We start from the raw sequence: 15,328 nt of genomic DNA, 5'->3' as shown, positions 1-15,328 counted from the left end.
AGTAATTGTTCTTACTGTCTGTAAACATGAGTAGGGTGAACACTAGAAGTGACGTGCCATCATTCTGGAGAGTTGACCTGCCTTCACTCTGGACCTTTCAATCAAATTATGTGTGACAGCTGTCTCTTACTGCCTCCAACAGTTGTTGGCCTACTCTTAAACATAGTTATCTATATATTCATGATGCATGTGAATCATCTGTTGTAGACTTGTGCAGATTTGTTGTTGTAACTGCACAGTCAACTTTTGCTTGTGTGTGTTTTTTCTGAACCTTGTTTATGGAAAGCAATGTAAATGATGTATTACTATAATGGACATCATCTACATTTAAATCACACTCTGCAAGCCACCTAATGATGTGTGGCAGAGGGTACTTTTGGTACCACTATCTGATCCCTCCAACCCTGTTCCACTCACGAATCGTGCCTGGGAAGAATGATAGTTGTTAAGCCTCTGTATTGCCTCTAATTTCTCAAATTTTCTCCTCATGGTCAATACGCGAGATGTACGTGGAGGGGGGGGGGGAGGTAATATGTTGTCTGACTGCTCCTGAAAAGTGCTGTCCCAAAATTTCAGCAATAAATCTCTCTGTGATGCGCAACATCTCTCTTGTAACGTCTGCCAATGGAGTTTGTTTAGCATCTCCGTAACACACTCTCACCAGCTAAACGATCCTGTGATGAAACGTGCTGCTCTTCATTGAATACTCTCCATCTCCTCTATCAGTCCTACCTGATAGGGATCCCAGGTAGATGAACAATACTCAAGAATTGGCCAAACAAGCATCTCATAAACCAATTCTTTCATGGATGAGTTACATTTCCTTAAGATTCTTCCTATGAATCGGAGTCTTATGACTGCTTTTCCCCACTATGTGTTTTATATGGTCATTCCATTAAGGTCGCTCTGGATAGTTACGCCTGGATATTTTATGGCAGACTTTGTCTCCAGATGTTTGTCATCAATAGTGTAGCTGTACAGTAATGGATTTCTTTTCCTATGAATGCGCAATATGTTACATTTATTTACGTTCAGGGTCAACTGCCATAGTCAGCACCATTTATCAGTTCTGTGCAGGTCGTTGTGCAAATTCTTACTATCTTCTGGCGTTGCTACTTTGGTGTAATCAACTGCATCATCAGCGAATGGGCTTAAAGAGCATTCAACGCTTTCTACTTGATCATATATTGTGAACAGCAATGGACCTATCACACTTCCCTGTGGTACTCCAGATATTACGTTTACATATGTCAATTTAGTTCCATTAAGAGCGACGAGATGAGTTCTGTCAGCAAGAAAGTCTTGAATCCATTCAGAGGTCTGCTCCGATACTCTGTAAGCTTGTATTTTTTTCATTAGACAGCAATGCAGGAAAGTGTCAAATGCTAACAACTAGTGAGATGTATGATCCTCTTTGAGAATAGAAAACTATTGTTCAAATTTGTCATTTTGCTCATTATCACTACCATTAGGAGGATTGTTTCAAGCAGAACTTTTCTGTAATATAAAGCTACGCAAGTGTAAGCATTTAGACTAATTTGTAAGACTGAGAAGTTACCTGTTTTGACAGAAAGATATTTGTATTTTTCGAAGGTCTTAGTATCAAATAAAAAGGTCTATGACCAAAGCAGGTTTTCTGAGGACTTTGTGTATATGATAACTTTATAATACATGAGATTTGAAAGAAAAGTTGAGTCACTGAAGAGCGATAAATATTTGCTCTTTGTAAAGATAACTGTAGTAAAATATGTACAGCTATGGGCCATTTTACTCCATTGTTTAATGTAAAATTTTCCTCTGTTGCAGGCACACATGAAGTTTCCACCTGACTATCCATATTCACCACCCAGCATTCGCTTTCTTACAAAAGTATGGCATCCGAATGTGTATGAGGTGAGTAAATGATCTAGTATTCTTTATTATCCATAAAGCTACAGAGTGTAAATATTTTCTAAGATTGTTGGTATTTTGGAAAACGCTGCTAAGAGAACTAATGAAAAGTAGGGGATACATACAAGGAGATACTGCAGGATAGAAGGTAACCACAGGTGGATTTGAAATGTTCAATTCATTTTAAGCCACCACTAATTTTCAACTGATGTGCAACTTTAATGATGGTACATGTGCATATAATAAATGTTAAGAAAACATTCTTCGAGGTGATACATTTCTGCATAAAATACCCCCCTTTCGCCCACATCGCCCACACACACCTTATCAATACGTGCTAATCTATTGATCACAGAATAACTAAATAAAGGAGGGAGTACAGTAAACTTTCTCACAGATTAAATCTGCGTGTCTACCTGAGAATTTAACTATGACCCCTCCTCCTCTAAGAAACGCTGTAACTGAACTTCCCAGGCATTCAGTTTTTTTCCTAAATTCCTAAACACAAATGGTTCACTTTAAAAGTACAGCATTGCTTTATTTCCTCATCTGAGCTTGTGCTCGGTCTAAAACAGCCTTGCCAACAAATAGTCAGACCCTTCCCTGTTTTTCTTCTTTTATTCAGTATCCATGCAGTGAGAAATCGTACACTTCTGCCTATGTTAGTTATTTGTAATGTTCAAAGTAATTACTATCTGTATGTCTTTCATGCAAATATGGTTTTTCTCATGTTGCAGAATGGTGATCTGTGTATTTCAATCTTGCATCCTCCAGTCCATGATCCTCAGAGTGGAGAACTTCCTTGTGAGATGTGGAACCCCACGCAGAATGTCAGGTAACACATCTATTTCATGTAAAATTTGTTTACATATTTACACATACTATGTGATTTATTTTAGTAGTTGTGTATTACCCTACTTCAGAGTGCCACTTAAAAGTGAGTAGTTACACTATTTTGGAGAAAAGAGGATAATCTCCTGTTTGCAATAACGGGGAACCATGGAATGAATCAGAAATAGGGAAGGGGAAATATATTTCGAACATTGATAACAGCTTTAAAACAGCTTTCACAGTTTCTTAATTCGTTCTCTGGTCTTCATTTGCTTCTGTTACAGCAATTATTAAACTTTTCATATTAAATGATAACTAGTTTTACTTTGACCATATAATGGTTTAAATACTGAACAATAATTCTGTTAACAGGACCATCCTGCTGTCGGTAATTTCTCTACTGAATGAGCCCAACACATTCAGTCCTGCCAATGTTGATGCGTCAGTAATGTTCAGGCGCTGGAGAGATTCAAAAGGCAAAGACAAGGAGTATGAAAATATCATCAGGTATGTCTATAAATTTATTTTTATTCATGAATTAGTTTTCTGATCTGAATAGTACCTTCAGGTTCTCTAACAACCAACCTGACATCCTTAGAGACTACCTTAATACAAAGATCACTTTAATACATAAAACTGAAATTTGCATTCAAAAGGAGTTACAAATAATCCTAATCACAATAGTGTTGTTGGGGTTCAGTTGCAACTTCGGGGCTGAGAGGCCGTGGTCGATGTATAAAATTTCCACCTGACGTTTCGTCTCCATCTGTGGGATACATCTTCTGAGGTCGTCCGGCTACTGCCACTGATTCTCACGTTTATAGAGCGCATAGGGGGGCACCACCATTCATCACGTGATGCTGATGGTATGCCTATCTCTGGAAGGCATCATCATTCTCGATTAAGAGTAATCGATTGTCATTGTGCTGGCACAACGTCGACATCCATATCTTGTCCAACTTTAAAACTTCCTCTTTTCTATTAAAATTGTTATGTTGTTTGTGAATTTCTATTGCTTCTCTATACATGGGCGCATGATAATGGGATGTTCGTGCTAGAACGCTTGTCTCATTAAATTTTATTTCGTAATTCCCATCCCGAAAGACATCCTCAGCAACGGCCGATTTTTCGATGTGTCCTAAGTGACAGTTTCTTTTATGTTCGGCTAATCGGGTGTTTACACTTCTTTTCGTTGTTCCAATATATACTTGTCCACAACTGCATGGAATTTTGTATACCCCAGGTGTTGCTAGGGGATGTCTGGCGTCTTTTGCAGTTCTTAAATATTCCTTAATCTTCTTGGTGGGTCTGAAGATTGTTTTGATCCCAGACTCAGTCAGAACTTTCCCGATACGGTCTGTGACCTTATTATTGAACGGTAGGAAAATGTTTCCAGTAGATGACCGTTGTTGCTCTGGACTTCCGTGTTCATGTACCTTCGGGAGTCCATAAAATCTGCGTGGAGAAGCTTTCGTTTTGCATAGTTGTTTTTTATCTTCTGAAGAAAGCGAAGATTGTTTCACCAGTTGATGGGTATTTCTCAAAATTTTGGTTGTAGGATCCTTCTGAAGCTTTTTGTATGTAGTGGGATCCAAAAGGTCACTAATCTTCTTGTGATAATCTTCGGTGTTCAGCAAAACCGTAGCATTTCCTTTATCAGCTGCAAGTACAATAATGTTCTTATCCACATTGATCTCCCTCAGTGCCCTCTTTTTCCGCTTCAGACAAATTGCTGGTAGGTGGTTTCGCTTGGTGTAAAATTCTGGCTCTTTCAGTCCTGATTTCATCCGTGGAATGCGATGATAAACGGATTTCTACCTCCACATTCGCTATAATGTCCTCCGTAGGAACCTTTAGTGGTGTGATTGCAAAGTTGCCTCCTTTCGATAAAACTGAATGTTCCTCTTTTGTTAATTCTCTCCCAGACATGTTAATCACAGTTTAAGAGTTGCCAGCAACTGATGTTTCACCTCTGCCTTTCTGTAGGCCATCGAATTTCCTCTTCTGCCTATTAGTTGTCATTTCTGCACTGAGCTCCATGGTCCTGAACGTTAGACAGTCCACCTTATTCCAGTCATGACAGTCCACCTTATTCCAGTCATGACAGTCCACCTTATTCCAGTCATAACACTTCATTGTGTTACTGATGTATATAAATGGAGATATAATAGCTTAATGCTAGTTTCCGCTAGTTCTCACCGCGTTTAGTGAATTTGTTCCCGTAGCATCGCTAGTTTCATGCAGTTGTAAATACGGTGCGCTTGCGCCGAGTGAAACATTCTCCTCGCCTTCAGAAACTTCGGCACTGTCGCGGTGTCCTGGCAGCGTAGCAGGAAAAAGGAAAGTAAGCGTACACAGTTGTTGTGATTTCTTCTTGCGCAGTCCCTCCAGTATATCTGCTATATATTTCATATATAGCAGATATTTTTATGACTGACATAGAGGCTTCATTTAAACACTGCCTGACGACAACTTATTTCCACTGTTGCCAATTTATTTATGGAGATCTTCAAACAGCGAGCGTTGCAGACTGCCAGTAAAAAGCCTGCTAAATGGTACCGCTATGTTGATGACACTTGTTTCACCACATACTCTACAACCAGGTTCAGTAGAGGTCTCCAATGCTTTGGGTGCATGTGGTTCTCTATGAACAATTCAGATATCCACACTGAAACTGAAATTTTGTTTTGAATAAGGCCTGCAACCCTCCAAAAGTGGGGAGTTGCATGACCACCTTCAGTAGAAACTTGTGCACTACGTCCACTCCTAATTGCTTTCAAACATAAATTTGTTCAATGTCACAAGCAAGCCTTCAGCTTCTGTACTTGTAATGACAATTTTGCCAAAGAGAAAGTCCTCCACAATGGAATTAGCATCTGAGAACCATACAAAAAAAGTGAAACTTTAATATTGTCTGTAGCCTCATCGAGCTACAACTCGTATTGATTTTTTTTTTTTTTTTGATGATTTATGGCTTAGAGCACTAAACAGCGAGGTCATCAGCACCCGAATTTGTTTTACTTTTTCAAGTAACAGCGTTGGTATAATGTGTCATATGTTTGAATTCTGCGTCTCTGCTCTCATGTGCCAGTGTCAAACAATGCCCTCAGTTTTCCCCAGTGAGGTGTTGATCATAATAGTCATATAATCAGTAGCAACCGGTAGTAGTAGTTGCACTCCAATGATACAGAGCTTTTTGTACTTAGTAGCTCTATATGCAACGTTGTATGATGATTGCAAAGCACTTTTTGCTTACAAAAGTTTCTTTTTTGTGCTTCTAATTCAGTAGGCTTTCTAGTAAAGAAGTGGAAACGTTTATCAACCTAGTTGGAATGAATGGCTTCGGAACGACATTTTAACTTGCTTTGAAGCATACATGCTGCTGCCAAAATTTGAGACTCGGCATACACTGTAGTCTCTTCTATCAGTATTGTCACGTGTTGAGGTAAAGCCAGCATGCAAGCAACTGTCACATTATGTATAATACTTTCACTTCTTCAAACCCCCCTGCCATTTATGGTGCATCCTCTTCAGTTTCAATCCTATATCCTTATTCAGGTTGTAAAAACCTGCACCTCTTTGGTGACCACAATAACTTCTTTTAGGGATTAAGTTAATGGCCACAGTATTATACCACAGAGTAGCAACAGTGTTAGGTGGGAGAGAAACATCAACTTTCCCCACAATGTTTTCTTCTTGTGTGTTTGGAAATGAGAAGGCTTTCTCTCAAGCCAAGAGTGTAAATTGTCACTGCTGCCACATTTCCATCACAGCTGCTGTATAAGGACCATCATAATGAGACAAGTATTATCAAACAACTGTCTACCGCTGATGTGGTTTATGTGGCCACACTGTGCTTGATTTGCACAGCTGACACCAACGTAGGTTGCTCATTTTTAAGGAGAATAAAATAGTATTCAGTGGAGAAATGCTTTAAATGTCTGAGCTGAATTACACACTGATGAGCCAAAACACTATGACAACCTGTGTAATAGCTTGTTCATCTGTCTTTGAAACAAAATAAATCACTGATTCTGCTTATCAGGGATCTGAAAGTTTGTTGATACATTTGTGGAGGCATGTGGCATTAGATGTTTACATGCAGGTCATGTAATTCGTGTAAACGGGCGGCTGGTTTTCGTACATGGTGATGGTGCCCAATAGCAACCTTGATGGGTTCGATAGGATTTATATCGGGCAAATTTGGTCACTTACACGTCAATGAATTCACTATAAATCTCTTCTAACCACTGTAGCATTGTTCTGGCTCTGAGAGATGGACGATTATACTGCTGAAAGATGAGTGCTGTCTAGGAAGACATCGTGTATGAAGGGATGTGGGTGTTTCACAGCTATCGGCATGTCTTCGATTACTGTCACAGGTCCCATACACGCGCAGGAGTGTGTCTCCCATAGGATAATACTGCTCCCACCCGCGCTGCACATTTCAAGCTGCCATTGAACTCGACAGCTGAGTTTGTGGAGATGACCATTGTTCTAGTACAGCAAAAATATGACTGACCTGAGGAGCGGACAAGTTTCCATTGATCAACAGTAGATGGTCCCGTGCTCACTGTAATTGTAATTACGATGTCGTTGGGTCAAGGTGTAAACACGAAGGGATGGTCAACTGTGGCGTTGTAAGTTCAACAATGTACAACAAGCGGTGTGCACCGAAACACTTGAGCGTGCACCAGCATTGTGTTCTTTCCTACTTTACGGAGCAGACAAGCCTCCGAACTTCATATCCCCATGAAGTCATTGATGTCCAACCATTTAGTGCCTAGTGGGAGTTTCACTATCCTCCTACCTCTCTTTGAGACTCGAGACAGTAGCACATGAATGTTCGACGAGCTTTGGTGTTATCAAGACACTCGTTCACAGGCTCTGAGTAACGATAATCTGCACTTCGTCAAAGTCATTTATGCCATTGGATTTCCCCATTTGCAGCCCATATATTTGCTAGGGTGATTCCTAGTCTGTCTCTGCTGTCGTTGGTGCGTCATGTGCCTGCAGCGCTGCCAGGAAGCCTCAAACATCGTGGTGTACAGTGCTCATAATGTTCTGGCTTATCAGTTTTTTTCATAAACAATTCAGTGTCTATACACAATTCAGTAAAGACTGTAACTGGTTTGTCACTGAAAGATTGTTAAATCTATAAGGCTGGTGATTAGAGGCCAAAGGCTTTGCTAACACACCCTGGGAATGGAATGACACTTGATTAGCTTTTGATAGCACGTCACAGACATTGTACGTCACATACTTCAGCTGAGAAGCCACCACATACTGTGCAATATTTAGGAATGCAAATGGCATTTCTATTACATGCTGTTGTTGTTGTTGTTTTGAGCATGTGTTGCGGTTTGAGTACCTGTATTAGGTCCTTGTTTTAAGGTGTCAGAATTCTTTGTTGTTGCCACTTCATTGTCTTCAGTTAATTATTGACAGTCATAATATGAGGCCAATGGATTTCGGTGACGTGGATGGGTCCATTGTTATTTACAAATTTGCCGATAACAATTTCTTTACGGTTCACTACACTCGAGGGCCTTCTCCCGATTGTCTTTCATTGATTTATTTGTAAATTTGACTGCTATTTTTTTTTTTTTTTTGCACTCAACTTATCTTGTTTATATGTCATTTTTTTTCACATTTTTATGCTTTTGTTTTTCGCCAAACCACTCTGATAGACTTTTACTGCTGTCTCCTACATTTCTTTATTTTCCAAGCAGTAGTTTACATTTTCTCCTCTGACTTCCCCATTGCCCCATTTTTAAATTACAATTTTCTCTTTTTGTGACTTTCCCTAATGCTTTTCTTCTTTTCCAGTCCAGTTTTCTGGTGAGAAATTGTCACCCACTCATTATCTCTTGTTAACCGTTGTCTGTTCTCTCTTTTTTAATACAAATTTTTCTGATTTTTCTGAGGTTTTCCTTGCTTTTCTTCTGTTTTTCCGTCCTTTACCATGCTCTGCTTCTCTTCTTTGCCACTTCTAACACTCTGAATCATCCTTTCTTGCCATGATGATCTCATCACACATTACATCCCATCTTTTTGAAAACACTCTTTCGCACTGCGAAAACTAAGGTCGCACATTCTGTTTCTGGGAACCTACTTTTCCCTTGGAGTTATTCCCAAAGGCCTGATATTGAAAGTCCCTGTTCCAGTATGTAATCCTGCTCAACACCAGGATCTTCTACAGTTTCAAATACAGCAATCCCATGCACCTACCCTGGTAATCTGTCACCTGTGTGCCTCATCTGCCAGTTTACACTCCAACAGTCTTCTCTCCTTGTACAAAATCCTGCAGCTATCTGCCCCCTCATATTTTTTTTTGGTATCATCCACTAAGCCAACTACAAACTGCAACAACATGCCAGACTTCACCTAAAAAGGCTGTCTCACATTCTCCTAAACTACCTCGACTATGGTGTTACCCTTCCTGTGTCTCTCTGCAGCTTCCTAAACAGCCACACCATCAACCACCACTCCCACAGCCTTCACCACTATCTGCCAGACCAGTAATAACTCAATCACAAGAACCAGTCACAGCACTACAATGTTCTCAGCCTCTTGTTTGCAGCTCTTTCCCTACCTGAATTACATGTTATTCAAGGGTCACACTTTCAGCTCTTCACCTGCATTTAACTGTGCTGCTTTGGTGAAGGACCTACTTTTCTTCACACACAGTATCATCTGGAAATATCACTTTGCAATCCAATCCCAAAACCTTTCCAACAGGAAACCTGACATTGAACCCTGCCTTGAACAGTTCAGACCACGATCCCAACCTGATCCACCACCACTACTTCAGAATCATCCCTTACAAGCCTTTCAAGAATTCCACACATCCAGCATTGCTTCAGAAGCTTCCCTCAAGGTGCCTACAACATGATCTAACTTGTCCCCTATGGAACTCCAGGCTCTGAATTCCCTAAAAGCTGATAACTTCATCATTATCCTCCCAGCAGACAGAGGATCTACCACTGTCATACTTGACCAACAGGAGTGTATTAGTGAAGGTTTACGCCAGCTGTCTAACACCTCTGCATGCATCATCTGCCATTGAGATCCCATTCCTGTGATTCAAACTGACCTGCAGTCCATCCTTAAAAACTCAGTCCCCTCACAAGGACTGCCATCTCAATCTATACAACTTCTTACCCACCCAAACCACCTTTTACCTTCTTCTTAAGATCCACAAAATCAATCATCCTGGTCATCCTATAGTTGCTGGCTTCAAAGCTGTAGTTGATAAACACCTGCACCACATAGTACAGATTGTCTGAATTCCGTGCCCATCCCACTTCCACAACACACCTTGCTTGCTACCATTGATGCTTCTACTGTCTATACCAACAACCCCCACGTGAATGGTCTGTCTGGTGCTGAACGTTTCCTCATTCAGCTCCTACCTGATGGCAGACATTTGACATGCTTCCTGCTTACCTTAATCAACTTTATATTTACCAACAGCTATTTCACCTTTGAGGGGGAGACATACAAACAGATCAGGAGTATGGCTGTGAGAACCAGGATGGCTACTTCGTATGCCAGCCTTCTCGTGGGTTACTTGGAGGGGGCTGTCCTGGGATCCATAAGCCTTCAGCATCTGGTTTGGTTTACACCATTGATGACGTCTTTGATATAAGGACTCACAGTGAGGATGATGTATTAAAATTCCTGGAATCTCTAAATACCTTCTCAAAGTTAAATTTCACATGGTTCTGTTTCAAATTCCATGCCACTTTCTTGCTGCTGATCTCATCCTCACTGAAGGCCAGCTATACATTTCTGTCCACATTAAATCTACAATCAAACAACAGTACCTACATTTTGACAGTTGCCATCGTTTTCATATCAATTATTGCCTCCCATGCAGCCTTGGCATTTCTGGCAAACATTTGTCCAGGTGCAGACCCTTTACAGCAATACACCACCGTTGTCATCTCAGCCTTCATTGGACGTAACTACCCCATCAGCCCAGTTCAAAATCAGATTTCCCGGACCATCACATCCAATCCTAGTACTGCTGATCTCTCAAAAAACAACTTCGGAGCTGTGGTATAGTTAATGTCATGTTACCTTTGTTTGTTGGAGTGATGGTGAGGAACAGCTTGGTGACTACCTAAGACATCCAAATAGTCTCCATGCCGACATAAAATTTACTATGAAGATGGAAAAGGACTAACAGCTACCTCTTCTAAATATGCTGGATACGAGGCGTTGCGAAAACCTGGGAAACAGTGTGCATCACACACACACACACACACACACACACACACACACACACACACACACACACACACACACAATTCATGGACTAATACCTGCACTAACAAGTGCAGGAACAGGATTGATCAATATGTTTGTAATGCAAGCAAGATGAGTATGTGAGCCGCAGCACTGCACACACACCTGGAAAGCATTCTATAAATTGACAGAGGAGTGAAGTGTTTTTAGATTGGCAAGGTACAAAAGAAACAGACATGTAATGTTGGGAATACACCACATACCATGTATGCATGTAAAAGTCTGTTGGAATAACTGGATCATCAATCAACACCAGGATCATCGAACATAAGCAGCATTGCCGGTTGGCACAGTTGCAGAAATTAGTCGTGTGAGCCTGACCGCATAATAAAATTCAGTGACATTTAAGGTCTTGCTGTGAAGAAGAGCTACCACCCTACTTCTTGAGGGAAGCTATAGAAATCCTCAGACGTGACAATAGGTTCAACAAGAAAGAGGAAAGCCTCAAGGTCAGTGAATCCTGGATTCCTGCGCTGCAGTGAAAGACCTTTGCAGGTAGCAAGGGGAGAACCACAGCAGTAATGACCACGGAAAAGCCCCAGATGTTGACACACAAAGTACACACTCATATGATCTGCAGCTGCAAGCTTGACCCAAGTGTGCTACCAGCAGGGGAGAGTGAAGCTTTGAGAATGACAACCCCTCGTTCTGGCAAAAGTCAGAAAAATCATCAGACTAACTTTGGCCTAAGAACCAGAGATAGAACCAAATGGCCAATTTGTCAACAAGTGGCCATGAAAGCCTTAACAATTTTGTAAAGGTATTTTAGTTTGCTGGGGAGAAATTGAGATCTGCTGTATCCACTAGTGCTAATGATTTACTGTTTCACTGAACATGGCAAATAATATTTGCTGCATTTTTCTGAATGCTGCCTAAACTGTAAATTCTACACATCATGGGACTTCATTAGTGTTGGATGAGCTAATAGTTATGATTTATTTATGTAACTGTGATATGTTACTGTCAAAATTTATTAATATTATTATACTGTCATTGCCTGTAATACTTTCTTATTCTTTCATGTGGATGCTTTTAATCTTCATTCCATTCCACTGAGATCTATCTAGTGTTCTGTATCTTTTTTTCACATAGAGAGAGTTCTTTTTAGTTTTTCCTCCCAATAGGAAGTGATTTTAAATGGTTTTTGTTTATCTGTCCACACTGCTACCTAATGTTTGGCCAGATTTTACTGTTGGCCACCTTTCAATTTATTATTAACTTACTCTATTTCTGTAACGGAATTTGTGGATATCTTTATTCTAATATGTAAATTGTAGGATCTGAAGTTTCTTGGGAAAGTTTAAAGGTTGTTGGAAGGTATTTCACTCTGCAGTTTTAACATCCACGTGGAGAAGAAAGCTTGAAAAACTAATTAGAATCATTATCAAAAAGAACATTGAATCTTCAGTTAAAATACACAGGGTAAGCTTAATAATACCAGAGAAATGAAGAGCATTCTGCCTATATAAATATTGTAAAACATACAGAAAAGAGGTGGCAAACAGCTGGGACAGAGGCAGCAGATGCACAGGATTGAAATGTGGTACCTGCTGGGCTGTGTCTGGCCACAAGTGGGATGAGGTGTGCGATGCTCAGTGGAGGAGTAGATTGAGAGGGGTGAGTGGTGAAATAAGGTTGTGGCAGGGGTGGGAAAATTTGTGGTTTGGTTGGTCCTCATTTCTGGGCACAGTAACTGGTCTTCAGCACTGCTGAATTATTCAAGTGCTTGCTCAATCAGTGGGTCACTCCTGTTTAGATATTTCATGGGGTCACTCCTCTGTAGATATTTCATGGGGGTGATCAGAGGTTCAGGGCATATGCAAATGTTGTATGTGGAACCTAATTTTGGTCTAGTAAAATAGACAGAACTGCAGCTGGGAATAAGATACGAATAGGTGTTTACTGATGTAGCTGGATGATATACAGTAGTGACTGTATCATTACTTACTGAAACTTGCAACTTACAAGTTCAGTAAATAGCTGTCAATACAGTTGCTTTTTTTCACCCTTTGTGATCGAAAAATAAATTCAGCTTAACTTTACAATGAGGGCAAGTTGTTCTCTACAGTCCTCATTTAAGAGATAAAGGTTACTGTGTTACTATAAGCCACCCTAACCTCCCCAAATTCCAAGAATTCACAGACATTGGGAGTAAATCACTGTTCATAATGACACTGATTGAAGAAATAGTTGTACGGTATAGTTTCTGTTATTAGTAGTTTCCTGACTGCCATGTAGGTGATTGCTACTACATACCTCCTCCCTGTGACTGACTCTCTTTCAACTCCTAAATTTTTCTCAAATTGTACTTAATGGAGAAACGTTGTTGTTACGAAGTAATAAATAAATTGGGGTTCTGAGGAGTTAAAATTATGTGCTATTCCTTCTACACTAAACTAATATTGATACCTTGTGTTTTATGTGATGATGTGTGGTGGGATGCAATGTAAGCAGTGATCAGGCAGTAGAGATTTTGTACATATCAGCCTAAAAAACGAAAAACAAATACTTAATCTCTTGTGCCATGGAATAATACACAAATCTGTTTTAAATTTGTAAATATCTGTTAACTTCCAGGAAACAAGTGTTGGCTGCCCGACTTGAAGCAGAGAAAGATGGGGTTGTAGTGCCTACGACATTAGAGGACTATTGTATCAAGACACAGGTGTCAAAGCCAGCCACCGAACCTGTGCTCGATATGACAGACTTTTATGATGATGACTACGATCTTGACGACGATGATGACGACGATGATGAAGAGGATGGTGATGCGGACGGTGATGGTGATGCAGATGACAGTGGAAATGGCGAGTCGTGATGACATTCGTCTTGGCGTGTGTTTGCTGTTGACATTTGTATCCAGTCAAAGGAAATTGCTGGTGTCGCGAAACGGCATGGCAGGGGAGAGTGTTTGGAGGGGGTTGACAGGTCACAATTTCATGTCCATGATCATATCTCTGTAATGCATAATGCTAGTAGTAGTATTTGTGCTTACTGTTTGAGAAGTCCTTAAGAAAAAGAGCAAAGAAAATGGAAAGAAACAGTTGTATGTCATTACCCATGTTAGTCTGTAGTTAAAATGCTAAAAGCATGCAGAAATCAGAGGTGTGTAGTATAAATGTGAACTGCATTGCACTTCACATTGCAAGCACATGTGCATTACAGGGTAATCTACTACACTTCGGGAGAATTTGTGCATTGTTGGAAACAAAATCCATGTGATGCAGTATGTTATGCCTATCACAGAACTATTATCCTTGTTCATAACTTCAGGAAGGAAGGTTGCTCTGTTTTCAACACTGGTCTTTAGTTTCATTAACGTTTTATAAGATGCAAATTCAAAAATCTCCATAAATTTTCTGTGGACAGTTCAACAAAACACAAACTTCAGTTTGGCTTTGTACATTTACCTTTCTTCTGTCATATTTCAACAAAGGTGACGATGTTCTAAACATAGGTTTGTACATTCTGAACACAAACTGGAATACAACCTGCCTACTGCACATAGCTCCACATTTGTAGTATGCTCCTTGTGTATTTAATGATGTACCTTTCACTGTGCACCTCAAAACCCTCTCTTGGAAAAGTGTGGTGCTCCCGGTGAACAAGTGCCCAACCTACAGTGCCGTGTTATCATTAACTGTATGTTAGGTAGTTGGATCTCTTCAGCTCAAGATGATCTACTCCTGCCTTCAGGACTTGGGTGTGTTAATGCTGGTGATTAATTCGTCCTTTGGTTGTAATTGTATAAATGAGTAGAGATAAATTTTTGGTGGTTCACATTATACACTTGTGGAGTCGTATAGGTTTCCTGTATTGTGATCTTGTTCTACTTTATTAATAAATTAAATTAAAATTTAGTTGTTCCTGTTATTTCTATATAGATGCCAAAATGCTACCAATAAAAGGCATTAAAATAATTGAATATATGTATGCATTAAAACAGATGTACTGCAAAACAAAAGCTATATGCTGTAGTTTACAAGGAAATGTACAGTCTTGAGTACAGTGCAGTTCTTTCTGTGTGGCATTTTGGCATGTTATATTCTTCAATAAACTTAAAGTGATTATATCATCTTACGAGACTTTGTGTTCATCCCTTATAAATATTGTGTGTGTGTGTGGGGGGGGGAGGGGGGGGGGGTAGTTTTGAGAGAGAGAGAGAGAGAGAGAGAGAGAGAACGAACTCCCATTAATTTAATATTATATTGCACCATATATCTTTAATATTAATTATCAGAGATTACTCTTCTTTGCAAAACTGTTGTGTGTAGCTAGTGTCTTTTTCTTTATT

General features: G+C 40.0%; 1 protein-coding gene across 1 annotated transcript in view; it reads left to right on the top strand.

Moving 5' to 3' along the window:
- LOC126484109 (ubiquitin-conjugating enzyme E2 R2) overlaps positions 1-14,894 on the top strand; it is an 82,186-nt gene extending 67,292 nt beyond the window's left edge. The window contains exons 2-5 of the mRNA XM_050107487.1: positions 1,807-1,893; positions 2,628-2,725; positions 3,094-3,228; positions 13,612-14,894. Coding sequence (XP_049963444.1) covers positions 1,807-1,893; positions 2,628-2,725; positions 3,094-3,228; positions 13,612-13,852 — 561 coding nt within the window. The 3' untranslated portion in view covers positions 13,853-14,894. The remainder of the gene's footprint in view (positions 1-1,806; positions 1,894-2,627; positions 2,726-3,093; positions 3,229-13,611) is intronic.
- Positions 14,895-15,328: the final 434 nt, after the last annotated feature.

This window comes from Schistocerca serialis, chromosome 6 (genome assembly GCF_023864345.2).
Source record: "Schistocerca serialis cubense isolate TAMUIC-IGC-003099 chromosome 6, iqSchSeri2.2, whole genome shotgun sequence".
Classification (NCBI taxonomy): domain Eukaryota; kingdom Metazoa; phylum Arthropoda; class Insecta; order Orthoptera; family Acrididae; genus Schistocerca; species Schistocerca serialis.
Note: the sequence above shows the minus strand (reverse complement) of the source record. Positions and strands in the feature narration are given on the sequence as shown.